The sequence below is a fragment of the Ixodes scapularis genome, unplaced genomic scaffold, assembly GCF_016920785.2.
Source record: "Ixodes scapularis isolate PalLabHiFi unplaced genomic scaffold, ASM1692078v2 PGA_scaffold3__209_contigs__length_174095766, whole genome shotgun sequence".
Taxonomy (NCBI): Eukaryota; Metazoa; Arthropoda; class Arachnida; order Ixodida; family Ixodidae; genus Ixodes; species Ixodes scapularis.
Genome location: NW_024609868.1, coordinates 129,379,205 through 129,399,620, shown reverse-complemented (window position 1 = coordinate 129,399,620; position 20,416 = coordinate 129,379,205). Strand labels below are relative to the sequence as shown.

The 20,416-nt window shown below is 46.8% G+C and overlaps 1 protein-coding gene across 1 annotated transcript; it reads left to right on the top strand.

Moving 5' to 3' along the window:
* Positions 1-18,604: 18,604 nt before the first annotated feature.
* On the top strand, positions 18,605-20,157 carry LOC115315097 (protein ALP1-like). The gene is made up of 4 exons (XM_040212443.3): positions 18,605-18,853; positions 18,935-19,071; positions 19,151-19,328; positions 19,383-20,157. Exons 1-4 carry the CDS (start codon positions 18,635-18,637, stop codon positions 20,055-20,057), a joined length of 1,209 nt encoding a protein of 402 aa, XP_040068377.1. The 5' UTR covers positions 18,605-18,634; the 3' UTR covers positions 20,058-20,157.
* Positions 20,158-20,416: the final 259 nt, after the last annotated feature.

Genomic DNA, 20,416 nt, shown 5'->3' with positions numbered 1-20,416 from the left:
AGGAGCGAGCCCCAAGCCTCTCGAGGAGCCGTCCACATCGAAGGAGCAGCAGGCCCCCCCTGCTGCCTCCACCGTCTCACCTGAAAAGGAGCGGATGGATGTGAGTGAGTCTCCTCCCATCCGTTTGGGTCCTCCTGATGACTCAAAACTAAAGAAGTCATCCCAGAAGAAACCGACACCACGCGTAACCCCGCCCAAGCCGCCTGAGGGCGTCTAGGCAGGAACCCCTTTTAACATTTCCATTATAAATAGTTACAGTTCCATGCAATGGAACTGCCGAGGACTGCTTCACAACATTGACGATGTGCACTTTTTTCTTGATGAGCTGCGAGCTCTAGCAGTTGCTTTGCAAGAGACTCATCTCAATAGCACTCATGTCAACGTGTTTCGTCGTCACCATGTTTTTCGAAAAGACCGTACATCCTCTCATTCTTCGGGTGGAGTTGCTGTTGTGGTACGAGGCGATATTGCATGCACGGCAGTTCCTCTTCGCTCACCCCTGAAGGCTGTTGCAGTGCGTATTCTTGCAGATCGTCTCATTACTCTTGTCTCCCTTTACCTTCCACCAGATGTTCCGATTGACTTTTACGATTTGCAGGACCTGCTGAACCAGCTGCCAAAGCCTTTTTTAATTTTGGGAGATTTTAATGCACACAACACCTTATGGGGAAGTGGTCGGTTAGACAATCGTGGAAAAGTCATTGAATGTTTTTTACTTTCATCTTCACTATGCCTTTTAAACAGTAAACAACCAACATTTTATAGTGCGAGCCATAACACTTTCACATGTATAGACTTGTCTATATCATCAGCTACATTATTGCCTTGTTTTTCATGGAAGGTTTTAGATGATCCTCTTGGCAGTAATCACTTTCCCATCGTTTTAGAAAGTCGTATTCCATTGCCCAGTATTATAAAGCGAATTCCCCGATGGAAACTTGATAAGGCTGACTGGGGACTGTTTCAACTGGAGGCCACACTTGACCCTGAGAGTATGACACCAGAGTGACACCAGAGGAGGCTACTTTATATGTTACCGAGCAAATCATAAATGCGGCACATCACTCTATCCCCAAGACATCCACAATTCTCCCAAAACGGTGCAAGCCGTGGTGGACCCAGGAGTGCAGCACAACTAGGCGAAACCAGAAAAAAGCATGGGACACCTTTCGAAGGTAACCAATTCCCAAAAACTTGGTGGAGAATAGAAAAATTAAGGCGAAGGCTCGGTGGACACGAAAGCAGGCAAAACGGACATCCTGGAAGAAGTATGTCTCTTCCCTGAGCAGCGCTGCCTCCGCAAAAGAGGTGTGGGACCGCTACCGTAAAATTAGGGGTGACTACCGTGGCTTCATTGTTCCTCCTCTCTTCGCCCCGTCTCCTGCATCGTTAAAGGATATAGGAAATGCCCTCGGCATGCACTTTCAGGGTGTGTCTTCCTCTGATGACTGCAATGCTGCTTTTAAGCTGTTCAAGAGGAATGCAGAATGTCAGCGACTGAAGGTATCAGGTGCAAATTCTGAACGTTACAACGAACTTTTTACGGTTTGTGAGCTAAAACTGGCTCTTGACACGAAGAAACAATCCTCACCAGGTCCCGATTCTTTCCACTATGAAATGCTTCGTCGGCTCTCCTTGGAATCGTTTGGACAGTTTCTTAAATTCTTTAACCGCCTCTGGGAAGACTCCTACTTTCCCGACGCATGGAAATGTGCACATGTCATACCCTTCCTGAAACCGGGAAAGGACCCCTTATGTCCATCAAGTTACCGCCCAATTGTACTCACTAGCTGCCTGGGTAAGACAAACTAACAATATTTTGGATAAGAATCAGTGTGGGTTTCGACAGGGTCGGTCCACCTTGGATCAGCTGGATCAGGCAGCACTGCGTTTCTGTCTTTTTTGATTTAGAGAAAGCGTACGACACTACCTGGAGGCATGGCATTCTTCAGGATCTCCTTGCCTATGGAGTACGAGGTCGCATGCTCCGTTACATTAAAGCTTACTTGACGGGACGAACTTTTCAGGTTTGGTTAGGCACCACTCTGTCCGATCCTTCCAAGAAAATGGGGTCCCGCAGGGAGGCGTCCTTAGTGTCACACTGTTTGCCGTCAAGATCAATACGATTGCTAAAGTGATACCACGTTCCATTGCATAATCGCTCTATGTCGACGACCTGCAGATCTCTTCTTCCTCTTGCAATCCTTCTAGTTGCGAGCGCCAGCTGCAGCTAGCAATAAATAAAATTAGCAAATGGGCAGATGAAAATGGATTCCGGTTTTCAGCTGAGAAAACTGTGTGCGTACCCTTCTCTCTCCGGCGTGGGATATCGCTAGATCCCGGCTTAGAAATAAACAAAACTCCTATAGCCGTTAAAGCTGAACATAAGTTCTTAACTTCTTAGGCATTATTTTCGACAAAAAGTTAAATTTTAACTCCCATTTACAACAACTAAAACAGAAATGCTTAAAATCCCTATTAAAAAAACCAGCTTAAGCTGGTACCAGCTTAAGCTGGTCCCAGCTTCAAGCTGGGTTTTTGCCCCAGCATGCCCAGTTTGGCATGCTGGTTATACTGGTCATGCGGTTGGACTTCCCAACCAGTTTAACCTGTTTAAATTAAAACACAGGATAAACAAGCCAAGCACTTCAGAAAAGCCAACTCGGCATCCAATTTATTGGTTTCGTACATCCGGCCACCTCACATGAACTCAGATGCTACATATCCTCGGCGCTGACACAGCACTAACTGACGCACAGACAGTGGTTCTCGGTGCAAAGCCAACAAAGTTAATAAAACCAGATTGCTTATCTTTCAACACGAAAAATACTAGACACACGCCCAAAACAGGCAATACCCAAAGAAAAAAAAAATGAAAGCCGTTTACAATTAATTCCCTGTAACGCCGGTTGGAGCTCAGCTCTTGAGGAGGAAGATGGAAGCGTACTGAGGGATAGGTGACTCCTTAAGGTCACGTGACCTCAGGGGGGTCGTGTGACGTCATGGGGGTCACGTGACCTCGGGGGAGGGGGTCACGTGACCTCAGGCGGTTACGTGTTCGGAGGGGCGGTCACGTAACCTCGGGGGAGGGGTTCACGTGACTTGGGGGGTCACGTGGCCTGGGGGGTCACGCGACTTGGGGGTCACGTGACCTTGCGGTTACGCCGACGGCGACGGCGACCCCGCTCAAGCCGGAAACGGCCGCCTAAGAGCTGCGCTCTAAAAACTTCACGGATAAGAGAAGCGAACCTGGGTCCCGCCAGTGATGGGGGCGAAGCGGCAACTTGCGTGGTCGGCAGAGGTGAGGAAATCCGTGTGGCTTGGATGGCATTGGCGATACCCCTCGGCACCACCGTCATTCACGAGCACACACATGTTCGAAGGCACGAAGCGACGCCTCAGTCGGGACGTCCGACATCTTCCCGCACTGAATTAACTGCCGCTCGCTGTCTCCTCAAAACCCGCTTCGCTTGCATCGTCGTTTAACTAGAGCACTATATAGCTCCTACGGAGCAGAGTAGCGCAATCCTTTGAACCCCGTGTTTTGCCGACAACATGGCCGACAGAGCGGCTCGGCGCGAGTCACGTGGTACTCAGGGTTCCAGGAGGCGGCCCGCCCTATGGGAGAATACATGGAGATCGACATAACACGGCTGATTAAAAAACTAACGGCGAGCTCTCATTTTTGAAAACTAGCCTGTCGTGAAGTTAGTAAAGCGCTAAACACTTTATCAAAGTTTTAATAATATCGGATGCGTGTGCAAATTTTCAGAAGGCAATTTCCAAGGCAATGGCGTTTGAAGCAGACGATTTTTGCTCGCAGCGAAGATGGGCTTTTCGGGTTGGCCGGAGCGGGTCACGTGAATGGTGTGACGTCGCCGTGTCGTCTGCTGCATGATGCCGCTCAGGCAGTTTTTAAAAAAAAGTTACGTCCTTGTATGTCACAAAACTTATCGCATATTATTCTAAAATGTTTCATTATTATGTCAAAAATGATTTCCATTCCGCACATCCCCACAAAACTGAAGAAACAACAATTTTCTCACGTTCTCCATGCATTTCTGACCGCAGTTGGAACCTCCGGGCGTTCGCCGCTAGTCGCCGAGAGACGGCGTTCTAGATTGCGCTACTCTGCTCCGAAGGAGCTATATAGTGCTCTACGTTCAACTAGTCTCCAAACAACGCGCACACAGCCGTCCCTTCGAAAATCTGCCCAAGATAGTCAAACGCGTCTAAAAATCTCCGTTCCTACCACTCTCTCTCTCTCTCTTCTCACACACAAAGGTAGCTTGCAGCGCGCCTGACGCGCCCAGTCGTCTACGAGAAACGAGAGGACAAAGAACAGGACGTGGCCTCGTTCCATCCTAAGCCGACCTTGGCGCGCGCGCTCCCAGCAATGCCAGTTCGGCTGTCTCTAGCCGACCTTGGCGTGTGCGCTCCCAGCATGACCACCACAATTATTGGTTCGACCAGGTTCACCAGCTTGCCCAGCATGACCAGCTTGTCTCCCAGCTTGACCACATTGGCTCCATGGAAAACCAGTTTGACCAGTTAGGACCAGACTGGCTCCCAGCTACACCAGATTGAATCTAAAACCAGAATCTAGTTAGGTCAAGCTGGTTTTTACTTAAACCAGACTGACCAACTTAAATTCTACCTTGCACAGCTTAAACCAGCTTGATTGCCAGTTAAACCAGTTTGACTACCACATTGACCAGATTGACCAGCTTAGTTCAGCTTGGCCAGTTTGATTTTCATGCTGGTTTTTCCAATAGGGATCCCTTAACATTCTCAGTTTTGTCGCAGAAAACATGGGGTTAAGACAGAAAGGTTTTGTTACGCTTGTATAACTCTGGTGCGATCCCGTCTTGACTACGGTGCTATAGTCTATAACTCAGCGCGACCATCCTCACTGAAAATGGTGGACCCCGTGCACCACCTTGGCTTGCGGCTCGCCACGGGCGCCTTCCGTACGTCTCCTGTGCTTAGCTTGTATGTCGAATCTCACCAGATGTCCCTTGCCAAGCGACGGCAGTATTTAGGCCCGAGTTATGCTTCCCGGATCGTGTCTGACCTCGACCATCCAACCTTTACTACTTTGCAGCGATCTCGGTACGCCAGTCTTTCCGAGAACTAGCCGAGGACGGTTAAACCTTTAAGTTTTCGTGTGGGAAGTGATCAGAAATCTCTTAAACTCGACCTTAATGGGATAGAACTCCTTAAGAAGCCTCTACGTATTGCACCTTGGGAGCTGCTTCCAGTTTTTTGTGACTGGACGTTTACACGGTTCGGCAAACATAGCGTTTCTCCACTTATTATTCAACAAGAATTTGTTGAGCTACAAAAGAAATACAGCAACTATGTTCACTTTTATACTGATGGATCCAAGAACTCCTCCTCCGTAGGAACTGCTGTTTGCTCTGAAGAATTTACAAAGGCCCAACGACTCGAAAGCATGGCTAATATTTTCACCGCAGAGCTCTATGGCGTCTTGATGGCTATTGAATACATTATGGCAAGCAAAACTATGAAAGCTGTTCTCTTTGTGGACTCGCAGAGTGTTGTTTCAGCTCTCTGCTCAGTAAAATATATCAAAAATAAGCTAGCCCAATCAGTGCGATTTAAAATTAACAGTTCCTTAGTTCGTGGCTATGATATAAAGTTTTGCTGGATGCCCAGTCATGTTGGATTTTTGGGCAATGAAAAAGCAGACCAGTTGGCTACCTCCACAAAAAATCTCACTGTGACCTCTACTGGCCTACCCTACCAAGATGTGACTGAGACCCTGATTAAAAAAGCACTCCTCCGAACGTGGCAGTCTGAATGGTACCAAGAAAGTGAAAATAAGCCCCATGTGGTAAAACCAGGTTTAGGATTGTGGGAGAGTGCATCTCATAAAAATCGCTTTATCGAAGTTCTCCACTGCCGCCTTAGAATTGGACACAGTTTCTTGACGCACGGGCATCTCCTTTGTGGAGGGGACGCTCCGGTCTGTGAGCACTGGCGAATCACTAACGGTCCTTCGTATTCTATGGCTCTGTTCAGGCCTTGAGCAGAACCGACGTGCTTGCTTCTCGGAATTTTTGGCATACAATATTCCTTTCCATCCTTCACTCTTAGTGGGTGAGCATCCCATCATTCCCTTTAATCGTGTCATTACATACTTAGAAAAAAGTGTTTTTTTACGTCGATTAACTTCCATATCCCTTTTTCACCTTCTACCGATAACAAAACTTTTGTTGCAAAGCTGATTTCACAGTGAGTAATGTTGCTCAGATTACTCTGAGCAACATTATTACACCTGTTTGGCACAGTATGGCCTTCGTCGCTTTTGCGCCAGTAAACCACCAATACTACTACTACTACAAGTGGATGGAATGACGCTCTACAAATAGACAGTGATGGTCACGAAGAGCTGTAGTCACATTCTAGGGCATGTATGGCATGCATGCTACGGAGTACCGTAATAAAATAAAACGATGAGCACCAAGAATAAAAATGGTGGCCGTGGGACCACCGCTTTCATGGGGCACTGAAGCGTTTTTGGAAGACCCTTGTTTTTGTTTGTATATGATGTAGTAGGTGTCGATTAATATGTATTCGAAGTTTGAAATGGCAAAACCGCTTATTAAGCATTTGACGATAGAAATATGCGCAGACTATGTTTCCCTGGCCTTCTACGGAGGGAGTGATGTTTCCGCTCGTCTGCTTCGCGGAGCGTTCGCTTACCATACTCGAGGAAGACGTTTTTCCCTATCCCCGCTGCGATTTCTCATTATTTGTAGAACATGATTGATTACGTTTTGTAGTATTTCTGACACCGACTAAGAAAGATTAGGTAGTTACTACGACGCAACTGATGTAATAACTGCGGCCAGAACCGAAACAATCCGAAAAGCAGCACGCATCTGGATCAGTCGGCGCAGGAAACCACCGCTCGCGATTGGCTGACGAGCGCCGTTCGTTGTTCAGCAACGGTTCGGGTTCTATGATATATCGGAGAAGAACTATGTTTGATCACATTTTTAATAGGAAAATCGGTGGCGCAAGATTGTAATTTTTTATATTCTTGGGATGCTTAGAGCCTCTAGAACGACGCATGACCAAGAATCAGGGGCGGATCCAGACCTCCATTTTAGGGGGGGCGGTTCCTCGGTGTAAAACGGCGGGGGGGGGGGGGGGGGGGTGTTTATATTTTTTGTTGAGTTATCGTTTTTACTAAACTCTGATAACATAATATTGATCTTGAGAGCTTTTGTATCGGTTTACCTGTCGTGGATGAACTCTTTGAATTAAAACCTTTCGGGTGACCACGCTAGAGGTAAGTATCTAGAAAATTGTGGTGGCACTATCCTTTCTGAAACTTGGGTTTCAGACCGACACTACGTGAGCAGTCGATTTAGGGCAGCTTAAAGACATTGCCTTGGCAGACATTCTGGTTGGAGCTAGTGCTCAACTGCTGCGGCAACGGGAAGAGCGGCTTAAATCAATGGAGCAAGTACGTTGCAAACAAGCGACAAAAATGGCCCGGTGGCTTCGACGCTGCTCGCGGCGTCAAAACACTGTTGACGCAGCGAGCGAAACGAACGCTGCCAGGCAAGTTCGTCGGTTGTTCGCCGTATATTTGGAATGTCCAGAGCGCAGCACATGCGGCATTGCCAACCCAAACTCGTGTTTTCACGTATTCTGGGTGCAACTCGAGAGAACGAAAGCGAATAATTATTGAATACTTTTGAAAGCATGTTGCAGTTCGGCAACTATAACTTTTAAACTTGGACAAGACCTTAAACCAGCAATGGATCCTTCCAAATTATATTCAATTGCACTTCGTCTGGATATTTTCTGTATGAAAGGAACACTTGTTTCTGGGTAGTTAGCTCATTCGTCAGGGTCGAGAGGACAGGTGCAGAGATATGATGGGGCAGAACGGTTGTCCGGTCGGTGAATCTCAACTGGACTAAAGGCCGATCACGAGGATGTTTGGGAGTCGGTGTTCACTCGAACGGGCACAGGCACTCTCTATTCAATTTATGTATAGTGGCATCTTTGAAAGGGCTCGTTTTCCCCAAGTTTCTAGGTAGGGAATTCGAAGCCGCAGTTGGAAAGCAGCAAGCCCCGCCTCTGTTCCGTTCGATACACACATATTCGCTCCTCCAAAGCCGCGCGAAAGCTCTGCCGTCAATCCACAGAAGCCGCGTTTAACTCGAAAAGTAAAGACGGCGCCAAGGGGAGACAAGGAGTAGTGGGCGCCTTTCCTAAAATATGTCCCGCCACCCTAAGTTGAAACGGCATTGTATACAAATAAATGCCTACGGCGTCGGCTTGAGGACCCCGTGTAAGCAGCCTCCAGCCTTTAGAGTGCTCCTACCGTTTATCTTTCTTTTATTAGCTTCCCGCCATGAGAAGTCGTACCGCAGGCAGTATGAAGCCCATTAGAGGAAACATCTCCCCCTTCTGGCGCTCGTCGGCTTCTTTCTGTATTCCGCGCTGCGGCACTGATCCTCAGTGAGGGATGGAGGCGAGGACGAAAGCGGGCTTATGTTTAAGCCAAGGTCGTGGGGAAGTCCGGAGCGTCTTTAGGAGAAGCTCAGACCCAGACTACACTGTACCCAGAGCGTTTGCTTCCTCTCTCAGTTGAGAAGAAAAGCAATTGGTCACCTGGTTGTACAAGCTGCATCCTGCGTCGATTGCTTACATTTTTTCTTCGAGCTGACAAGAACCCCGGGGGGGGGGGGGGGTTGCCTGGCGAGACGTTTGGGGGGGGGGGGGGGGGGGGGCGATCGCCCCCACCGCCCCCCCCCCCTTCCCTTGGATCCGCCACTGCCAAGAATGGACTATCTCAGAAACCTCTTTAACGCCCCTTTAAGAGAAACTCGCAGCGCTAAACCGTTTAGATTATTTGCAAATAATTATATCCCTACTCGATATCAACTAAATTATAATTTAGGCTGAAATAGGTTGAATTGGGCCTCCGACCACTTCACTTGTTTACTTGAATTTCAAAGCAAATTTTGTATAAATTATTTTCAGTTCCTTTACCATGTTACACTATTTACAACTTGACAAAGAATTACAGAGGGAAACTGCTACGGCCATAGGTCGGCATTTTAACCTGTCCTCACTCAAACTCACGATCACCATTTTTTCCGCAATCAGAACTCGCGCCCACTCACGATCACGATTTATTCAAAATAGGGTCATCACCCGGACTCACCCTCACGGTTGAACACGAAACCAAAACCCACGCGTCGTCATCATCACGGCATAGGTCGGCATTTTAAGCTGTCCTCACTCAAACTCACGATCACCATTTTTTCCTCAATCACGACTCACGCCCACTCACGATCACTTTTTATTGAAAATAGGGTCATCAGCAGGACTCACCCTCACGGTTCAACACAAAACCAAGACTCACTCGCCGTCATCATCACGGTCGTCACGCTCACAGATCATCACGGTCATCACGCTCAAAGGTCATCACGAATTATCAGACTCACAGGTCATCACACTCACAGGTCCTCACGGTCCTCACACTCACAGGTCATGACGGTCCTCGCACTCACAGGTCCTCACGCTCACAGCTGTTCACGGTCCTCACACTCGCAGGTCATCACGGTCCTCACACTCACACAGGCCCTCACTGTCCTCACACTCACAGGTCATCACGGTCCTCGCACTCACAGGTCATCACGGTCCTCGCACTCACAGATCCTCAAACTCACAGGTCCTCACGGTTCTTACACTCAAACAGGTCCTCACGGTCCTCACACTCACAGGTCATCACGGTCCTCGCACTCACAGGTCCTCACACTCACAGGTCCTCACGGTTCTTACACTCAAACAGGTCCTCACGGTCCTCACACTCACAGGTCATCACGGTCCTCGCACTCACAGGTCCTCACACTAACAGGTCCTCACGATCCTCACTCACAGGTCATCACGCTTATAGGTTGCTTTCTTTGTTTTTCTTTTGTTCCTCGCAAGCCGTCGGTTTGTCTTCGCGCGAGTTGTGCGGCGGGGAAACTACCCCAAAACATTGAACTACTGAACCGCTTATCCAAATTGAAAGAAAATTACTATGTTTATGTTTATGATCTGCACATTTCTACCAAATTTCGTTTAGCTGGATTAATTACGAAAGAAACTAAATGCAAGCTGACGAAATTGGGTATATTGAACTTTCGCCTGCTGACAAGGGCAGCGATAAAACACAAACGCGCCTTCCGTCAGGTTACACAAACGTCGCAGTGATTAGAGCATCGCCTCGCTGTGCATACCTCGCTCATTTGTACACAAATAAACGATTATTACATTTATCACCCCCGTTTCTTTTTTTTTTTTTGTGTGCCACCTACACGTACTTCTACGGAAGTTTATGCAGCATATATATACAATAAACATATGCATCGGCCAAATTGTTTTTCTCTTTTTTTTTGGTGGGGGGGGGGGGGCGGTAATATTAGGTAGGGTGACGTACCTCTGGTTTGAAATCTTACCATAATCCCTGTTGGCAGTGGTGTCCGTCAGTCGTATGCTATTCTATGAGCAGAGACCGTTGGAGGCCGAGTTTTCTTTCTCACTCGAGTTGTTTCTGCTTCTGTTAATCAACCGTGCTTGCCGGACTGGGCTGCGATTTAAGGAATCATCAGCCGGCATTGTTTTCAGTCATCTCGGGCTTTATAAAATACTGTCAGCATTTATTACCTTGATACGTGCAGCCGTGCTCGGATTGGTTTTATTTGGATTGGTTTGGCATCTGTGCTTAATTTGGTTTGGAGTGGATTGGGGGTTTGGGGTCATCCCCGTGTGTCTCTTTGTCGCACTCTCGATCAGGTACGCCACTTTTCATGTGGCAAGCCGCGTCATTCTTGGCGCGCAGTTCATAGAACAAGGTTTCATAGACAGATCGTTTCATCGACACTGCGATGTTTCATCGGCAGATCGTTTCTTCGACATTCGATGCTCTACAGAGTTTGTTACATTTCGCCAACACGTTTCTTTTTTTTTTCTTTTTTTTTTTACTCGGACGTTTAGACGACATTTATCTTTCTCTCTCTTTCATCGACGCGGCGTCGGCTTCTTGACATCTCGCGTTCTTCGCGTGTTCGCAACGCACTGCGGTAAAGTGAACTATAGTCGGATGCAACCTAAGAACAATCTTTTAGCTCCACCCACAAGCGCATTGCGCCCATCTGAAGTGCGTCCGCCATCGAGAAAGTAGTTCGCTAGCAACGTTGCTTTTACTTCCTCCAGGAAACGTGTCTTAAACTACTACAATATTTATTTAATTCATTCAGGACATTTAAATAATTTGGAATACGTTTTTGTCAACGAAATAGCTGTTTAGTAAAGAAAGAAAGTCATGTCCAATGTACCGTCTTCCCAATTCATTTTCTGTCCAAGATACTGTCTAACATACCGTCTAACATACCTCTCAGCAGTGCTAAGCCTCGCGCCCGCTTCGAAATTTTCGTTGGCGATAGCGTCGCTGGATTCTCACGTTGTCGCGCAAAAACTGCTGCAAACGCAAGCCGATACCATTAAGATTTCGTGGCGTAACCTCGGGTAAACCACGGTGCAAAAAAGCAGAATAATTATCACGAGAAACTAGCGTCGCGTTGCTAAGGCCAGCAGCCATGTTGGGCTTTTCTTTTTTTTTTTTTTTCAAAAGGATCGCGATTGGTCCACGGAATCGTGACGTCATGAAAACGATTGGCTGGCGTTTCTCGGCGTAGGATTACATTTTCCTCTGAGAGGCATTTCCGGTTTTTTCTTAGCTTGCAACCGACTATAGAGTAACTGCGGTTTGGACAGGGCGCAGGTGGGGCATTGCAGGCGCAAATGCGCCTCACTCTGTACGCAGTGCGCTGTGCGCTTACGTTGCTGGAGTGGTGCGTGCGGCGTGGCGGCCTTTTGAATACGTTTGGCCGTACGGGCGCGTGCTCGGTCTGTCTAGCGGATATTTTTTTACGTAAGAAGCGTGCCCTATGAAGCTGAGGCTCGGCAGCCGGACGTAATTGTTGCTTTCTGTCGCGCTTTGGCTGCGTGCACACTCGAAGCTCGCGAGATGCATAATCGTTCCAAACTTTTTCTAAATGGTTGTTTCTCGACGGTCTGGTGGCCTCGTATACCGCTCATTTTTTTTTTTTTTTTGTAGAATCATGTGAGGCTTATTTTTGTGCCCAGTAATGGACGCAAAATAGCAAAACTGATGCTTTGCATTCTCGTCTTGCAAGTGTTCCGAAAAAGGTAGTGACGTAGAAATTAACCTGTCGGCTTCGGTAGTCTTTAAAAAAAAATTGGGTTGTGTGTGTGTTTATACAGCCTAGAACTTGGTCTGCCTCACAGGGGCGACGAGTCTCCCAGCTGTAGATGAGAAATTTAGCCAGTGCGGTACAGCCGCTAGCCTGGGGTCTTTAACGTGCATCACGCAGTAGTGATACACGACCGCACGCCGGTACGATGCTCATCCAGATCGAAACGGGCAGGGGTGGGGCTCGAACCCAGGATCCCTGGGTTCTGCAGCGCGAGCTTTCGCTCCACGTGCTCCGAGCTGGTGTGCGCTAGACCACTCGGCCACCGATCCCCCCTGGTAGTCTTTAAGAGTCGATGAACGAGGTATTTACATTGTGGTAGCTTGTAGAGTCGGAGCTGGCGGAGATCTATCGTCTACGTCGTCTTCTTTGCCATTGGGCAGCTGACTACACGGTGGCTCCTATGACGCATCTTGTAACGCCTTCATCCCAACCGCCATTATCCAGCAGTTCTTTTAGGCATAGTCTTCAGAAGGTAATCAAATGAGCCTGCACAAGCTACATCAGAGCTCCAGGTGCAGTTCGAGGTCTTGCATCCGAGAAATATTTCTCGAAACATTCTCCACATATGTTGATGAACATTAGTGTTGCAGGCAATCATCTGCCAAGAAACCACACTCGATTATGCTGACGCTTGCTTCCCAGAGGTCGATTGCGTAGAACTCTATGGTGCAGCCCTGTCCTGCCCATCAACCAGGCCTCTGGCACGTTCCCTCTACTGTGTAGCATTGCAGATGCTTGAAGTACTGTAGACTGCCTGCCTGATGGGGAAAGAAAGACCAAGCAGTCAATCCAAGCCACTCTTGAACCAGTGTGCAGAAAAGAAAATTCTAACATGGAGATATGAAACATGCTGTATGCAAGACAGATTGTAGATCTTCTGGGTGCGTCCTAATCAACCCATTGAGTGGGATTGGGAGACTCGCCCTATTAAAGGGCCCCCGAGAAGAAAAAAAAATGTTTTAACAATCTAATCGGGACACGCGTGTAAAAAAAAATTTACGTGAAAAAAAGTATTTTTTAGAGCAATATTGACGGCGCGAGACGCGATTTAGTCGGCAGTCACGTCCTTACCACTTGTGTTCTCTCTTGGCATTTCAGGCGCGTGGAGGAGAGGTCGATCGTCTTCGCCTTCACGACCGAGATGTCATTTTGGAATGACCCGTGACGTCACGGACTTCGCGCACAATTTCAATTAAATCTCTCGCAATCAATATTGCTCCAAAAACCTTTTTCTTCCCGTAAAATCTCTTTTTTTAGCACATCTGTCCCAACCAGACTGTTTAAAAAGAAAACTTTTTTTTTTTCTTTTCAGGGGTGCTTTAAGTTAGCCACAAAGTTACTTCCCAACCAGCAGGTTATCCCTTGAAGTCCTGCTGCATGCTACCTAAGGAACAAAGTTGAAGATGGGAAATTTGGATCGGAATGTGCAAGAATGCCTTCCAAGGGGAAAAGCATTGACGTGCGTACTCCGCCAAAGCTACATTTCACCAAAATGTAATGAATTGATGCCTACACTACACCATAAGGGAGTTTTCGTTTATGACTACCGAAACTAATAGTTCAGGCGTCGCAGTACTGCCAGATTGTTCCTGCAACATTCTGTGAATCGTTCAGAACTTCCGGTTTTTGCTTAGAATAATGTGTGATTTGATTCGATTTACACACCGAACATGACTCAGTTCTCGGATGTTTCGTGATATCTCTCATTGTATGAGGTATGTTCAAGCAGTCCAATTTTCTCCGTTGAGTGCGCTTCTCAAACCACGCACTGGTGCACTGCCGAGAAGCTACACACGTGGAGTAGGCATTGCAATTCTGCATATGTCGCTTTGCCGCAGCGCAGCCTTGTCTTAAAGGGGCACTAAAGTGCTTTTTGAGATCCTCGTTTTATTGTTATAACTCAATCTACGAGCACTCACCATCCTAAAAAAACAAACAAATTACATTCATCTACGGCCGATTTGCATACTAAAAATTTATCACAATTCTCGACACTTAGCGTCGGCGCAGAATGACAGATGGCGCTACCGAACCTTGGTGAATACGGTCAAACGACGGACGGCACGTGTCGGCCACTCGCGAGCGATGGGGTCCACTGTGGATGAGCTGCCGACCAGTCATGCTCGTCCACGCGGGAATCCATCGCTCTCGAGTGGCTGACACGCTCTGTCCGTCGTTCGACCATATTCAGCAAGGTTCGGTAGCGCCATCTCTTATTTTGTGACGATGGTAAATGTCTGGAACTTTGATCACTTTTTAAGATACGAATTGGCCGCAAATTAATGTAATTTCTGTTTTTTTAGGATGATTAGTGCTCGTAGATTGAGGTATGACCATAGAACGAGACTTTCAAAACACGCCTTAGTGCCCCATTAAAGGGATACCGAACCGAAATTTGGATTTCGCATAATAAGGATGCATGAGCGTTCAACAAGACGCTAGGAACTCCAAAACATGACTCGTACATCAATATCTCAAACGGATGGCCGCACTTTTGCAAAAAAAGGGCGCGATCAAGCGAGGTCTTTGACGTCATTGTCCTCCGGCAGAATTTCAGAATGAGGGGAAGCGGCCTCGCTTCCCTCCTCCTCGCTTCGGTTCACCAGCTCGAAGGGACGTAGCGAGGAGGAGAGGGAATGGGAATTGTGACGTGACTTGTCCCGTCGGCCGTGTTTCACTCGCGCACTTCTTATCCAAAAATACATCGATCCGTTAGAGATATCGCTGTGTGAGTGTTTTGGGGTTTCGCAGCGTCCCGGCTATATATCCGTCCAGCCTTGTTTTCTGAGCTCGAAATTTTTGTTCACTATCCCTTTAAGGGTAAAGCACTAATCCAGGGTGAAAAGGTGGACAACAAAGCATGAATTAGAAATATATATATATATATGTGAAAGAGAAGGGAACTTAGTGAATGCTGATGTGATATTTACCTTGCAGCAAACTTTGATAAACAAAAATCTGGTTAGTCTATATGATAGACTTTGACGCCATGAAAATATTACACACAATTCCTTTATGTGGTTAGCATACCTATTTAATGATGCTTGCTTATCCAAAGTGCTCATCAGTGAGTAAATAAAACAATCGTCCCCAGAGCCCGACCTGTATTTCTGGGGGTGTGCTGCGTAGTATGTCATTTTTATATGTCAAGACTGACCTCAAAACAACTGTAAGCTACAGCCGAATATGCTGGCAAAGGGTTTGCAACATTACTGTTGCTTTCCACATTTTGGCTTCAATTTGTTAGGTGGGAATCAATCCAGTTTTAATTATTGCTGGTTCCATCCCAAATGTTTTGATTTTGGCCTCTGGTCTCCAATGTGGCACTCAATAAGAGGCCTCATATAAGCCTACAAATCATATAAACCTGCTCTCTGTTATTTAGTGCTAATGCAATGTAATGAGCTGTTTCCTATGCTCTGTTCACCACCAAGCTGACAGTGCGGTGGGAGCTACACATTCACTGGACCTATCGACCGCCTTCCTCTCATCTCGGCGCATAGATGTGGGCGGGAGCGTGATCAGATGGCAAATGATGGGCGTACAACTGGTCCAGCAAACACGTAGCTTCCAATGCACCGTCACCTTAGGGGTGAACGGAGTATACCAGTTGTGCGACTGTGCATAGGCCAGGTCAGAACCCGTGTCGTCTAGGTTTGTGGCGACTTAGCTCTGCCATAACTAGGGTTGCGTGTTTTCGGAGTTTATTTTTCGTGAAATTCGGAGGGTGTTTTTCGGAGTTTATTTTTTAGCAAAAATTCGGTGTTTATCGGAGTTTATTTTTCATAAATCTCCGATTCTCCGAAATTTGGAGATTAATTTCGCAGTGTTTCCTATTAAAAATAAGAAATAATAACCGGATGCAAACGTGTGCCAGATAAAAAATAAAACGCGCTTGTATCAATTAAGATTTTTTCAGTTGAATTTGGCGTTGGTGTCATTGGCAATACTAATTTGTCCCACGACAGAAGTCGCACACAAGTGTGGCTTCGATAAACGTCGATACTTTAAAATCAATACACTGCCGGAGGTAGCCGCAAGGAAGCTCGTAGTCATCCCATCAATCTATCCCGCTGCCGCGCGAGGTGGATGTAATAGAGAAGTTTCAACTGCCCCTCTTCCCTATTTTATACAACCTCTATGGTCCATAGCTTTCACTGTTATCCCCAGAAACATACCCTCTCCTTTCTCTAAATCGCAAACTGCATGGCCCAAACTGGACACCAAAAGAGTGGCTTTTGTTGTGACACGAATATTACGATGACCTGTTTCCCTGAACCAACCTTGACGAGACAAGCCGTAAGACCTCATTTCCACAACGGTCCGAGTCTTAAAAGATAAAAATAAAGTCATTTTCCCAGGACCATTAATCCTGCGCTGCTCAAAATGTAAAAAAATAAAAAATAAAAGATTTTTTCTTTTTTTGCTGTGTGTGTGTGTGTGTGGGGGGGGGGGGGGGGGGGGGGAGGTGGCATGAGCACATAAAAATTCGGAGTTTATCGGATAAATCCGAATTGCACACATTTTTACTGGCGGGCGTTTTTCGGATTTATCCGAAAACTCGGAGCCGTAGCCATAACCCAGGAAGGAGCCAGACATCTCATTTTTCTCCGACAGGATTCAGAGTGGTCCCGCTGGGAGGAAATGAGATACATTTAATTCCCTCGTGAGCTACAACGGAACTAAATAGCCACAAACCCTTTATCCATGATGACACACACGCAGCACCCAAAACGAAGGCGTGGGTTGGTTGGCGATAGGTGATGCCATTAAATGACAAAGCAGTACAACATCATGCCTGTGTTTAATATCTGTTAAAGTGCATGGTGGTCCCGCACATTAAGTTGAGAAAACGAATTCGCAACTAGCAACATGTAGAAGTTGCGACTGAGTGGACGAGAGAGCCCCCAAAAATGGTGCCTTTCCCTTTCCTTCTCTCTCTTGAGTTGGCACACGCATGCGCCCAGGTATACATGTCTTGCATTGACGTCACATCAGCCGCCATTGCTCCATACCATGCGCCTGTTTCTATACCTTCTGCAGCATACATTTGACACCATCAAATTTGTCTTCTGGGCAAGGCTTGCTGAGAGAAACAAATTGAATGGTGCGAAATGTATGCTGCACGAGGTACGGTGCAGCAATGGCAGCTGGTACGGTGCCATACGACGCCCCGTGCAAGGCATGTATACAAAGTCTGTAAGCACAGATATGAGACCTGTAAACGTGGGTTAGGCACTGATAACAAAACTGACACCTGGATAAGCATGTTTTCAAGTAATTTGGTCTGAGATACTAGTCATCGTACATGTCACCTAATTAATTATGTATATTCTTCTATCCTGGAAAATTGAATACGATCCATGTACTGGCTCGAGCGTACACGGCGGCCGGCTAGCAGTCACACATCCGTAAGGGTTGCAACCTTTCTGCCTAGCCTTGCACGATGTCGTGTACGCACCAATCTCTTGTGCAAAGAAATTAGAATTAAAATGTGTCACTGCCTCGAAATCTGCCCTCAGCAACATGAAATCAAACGGGGCTATACCGATCTCTTTCTGCCCGTTAGAAACTCCACAACAAATTCGGAAGTTCAATCATATCAAGGCTGGTAGCCTGCTGTTAGGGTACTTGTATTTGATCGGCGTGCTAAATGTGCACAACGATTGTTTCTGTACTCATTACACTCTAATCCTGGTAACCTTTAACGTAACTTTTAGTAGTGAGTAACCTATAAAATAAAGGTTACAAGTCGTTTATTTTTCGTGTTTTCGTTATTCTTGCGGTGACTAAAGGTTACAACAGCCAAAATTTGACGATGCAAAGGTTACCATGAGAATTAGAGCCATGTAACTTTTGTGCAGTAACGTATGAATAACGTAGTAACCTATGCACTCTCGTCCGAAAAAAAAAAAAAAAGAAAACATCGCCTGATGAGAGTCCCTCTTTCACCAGGAGAGGGAAACAGCAGAGGAGCTTGTCGACAAGGCCACCAAGGCTCCGAGGTTTCATTTTTATAGTTTTAGTTTTAACGCGAAAGAAGTATACTTCTTTCGCGTTAAAACTAAAGCTATAAAAATGAACTTTCGCGTTAAAACTAATAGCATCCTCGATCATCCGCACCGGTGCGCACCGGTGCACTGAGTAGCGCCCCGTCGTCTTCGACCAACTGCACCGGTGCGCATCCGACGTCCTCGATCAACGGTGCGCACCCTCCCGGTGCGGCTTTTCGTTGCCCCAACGTGCACCAAGAAAATCGACGGTGCGCCGGGGTGCAGTCCCATCAGGCATTGCGGCCTGGAGCGGGAATCGAGAAGATGGCGGGAGTAGCAGACGCGCAGTTTGTCGAGATGGCGACCTTACGAAAACGAGCACTCCTCGCAGCGGCACTCGATGAGTTCCTTAGCTCTTCGGACAGCGAGGACGACGAGTTTTTTACCATCGCCGCGATTACCGGTGATTGCTGCGGTGGCAAAGAGCGCCCGAAAGTCATGAACTTCGTGGAGAGCGTTGTGAGGCGCTTCGATAACACCGAGGTACGGCTATTATCTGGTGGTACTCTTTCTTAAACCAGTGATAATGGGAAAGATATATTTTGTTGTTGTTTTTTTTTTCAGTTCCGAAAGCATTTCCGGGTAGCCCGAGACGTGTGCTACAAAGTGATAGCTGACTATGAGAAGTCGGAGTTCTATCCTCGTGGCCATGGTCCCTACCCCCGGAAGACTGCTGAAGAACATGTACTTTCCTTCCTTTGGTGAGTAAGTTAGGTCGGAAGATTACTTTCAATCTGAGCTTTGAATATGACAGGAAAAGTACTTTTTTTTTTTTTTCAGGTTTGCTGGAAACAAACTAAGTGAGCGAGCCGTCGCAGTGATATTTGGCATGGCAGAAAGCACTCTTCATGACATCGTCGAGCGGGTGGCAAGCTTCTTGGAAAGCATCAGTACCGACGTCATTCATTTTCCCATATCTGCACAAGCTAAGGTTGCGGCTAGTGCGAAATTCGAAAAGGTAAAGTTAGTTTTGCACCTGCTTGAAAAAGTACTGATCACAAATTAACTTCAGATTTCAGGCTTCCCTCGTGTTTTGGGCTGTGTGGATGGCACCTATGTGGACACCAGATGCCCTGCACATAAAATTCCATCCACGTATACGAACAGACACGATAAGAAGTCCTACAGCATGCAAGCAATTTGCGATTCTGATCGAAAGTTCCTAGATGTCTTTCTCGGGCACACGGGGAAAACACACGACGCACAGGCATTCAGGCGGTCCTTTGTCTTGGATGACTTGCCACAAATCTGTGAGGGTGACAAGTATCATATACTAGGAGATGCAGCGTACCCCATAAGAGAGTACCTCCTAACTCCATTTAGGAACTACGGCAAACTCGTGCCGGACGAGGTGAACTACAACTTAAAGCTGAGCCAGACACGTGTCCGAATAGAAAATGCCTTTGGGCTACTGAAGGGACGCTTCAGGCAGCTTTTATACCTTGAGTTCTGGAGTGTCAACAAGGCCACACAGTTTATTCTTGCGTGTTGCGTCTTGCACAATTTGTGTATCGACGCAGGAGACACAGATATAGATGAGGAAGAAGTAAAAAATGCAAGCAAGGGTCGCAAGCCAGGCCCGGGCGACGCTTGGGCTAAAGAAAACCCCAAGAGGGAGAAGCTACTAAAACAACTGGGTGAAGAAAAGAGAAAAAAAATTGCATGCTACCTTCGCACAGTCCAGTAACTTGTCAACGTTCCTGTGCACCACTTTGTTGTAGGAAAGTGTGCGGCACCTGCCAACTTTTTTGTGCACTCTGTTGTAAGGAAATAACATAATAAAGTAATTATGCATTTGACCTGATCCTGTGTTCTGCAAAGCAATAGCATACATAGTTTCTACAGCCTCAGAAACCAACTAGAAAAATAACTCCATTAAATTTAATATTTATAAATACAAAAAAGGAATGGAAGTCTGTCCATATAAAAGCACGTCTTGGCTGATAATCCTTACATCTACACGTCTACCATTAGGCTTCAAGATCCTTTTCAGGCGCCAGAAGACTGCGCAAAACCTCCAGCTTCTCTTTGTGGCGACGTTCCCGC

Coding starts and splice junctions, on each gene's coding strand:
- LOC115315097 (XM_040212443.3), top strand. CDS start 18,635: ATGGCGGGAGTAGCAGACGCGCAGTTTGTCGAGATGGCGACCTTACGA. Junction 19,072..19,150: donor CATGTACTTTCCTTCCTTTG/GTGAGTAAGTTA, acceptor TTTTTTTTTCAG/GTTTGCTGGAAACAAACTAA. Junction 19,329..19,382: donor CTAGTGCGAAATTCGAAAAG/GTAAAGTTAGTT, acceptor AATTAACTTCAG/ATTTCAGGCTTCCCTCGTGT.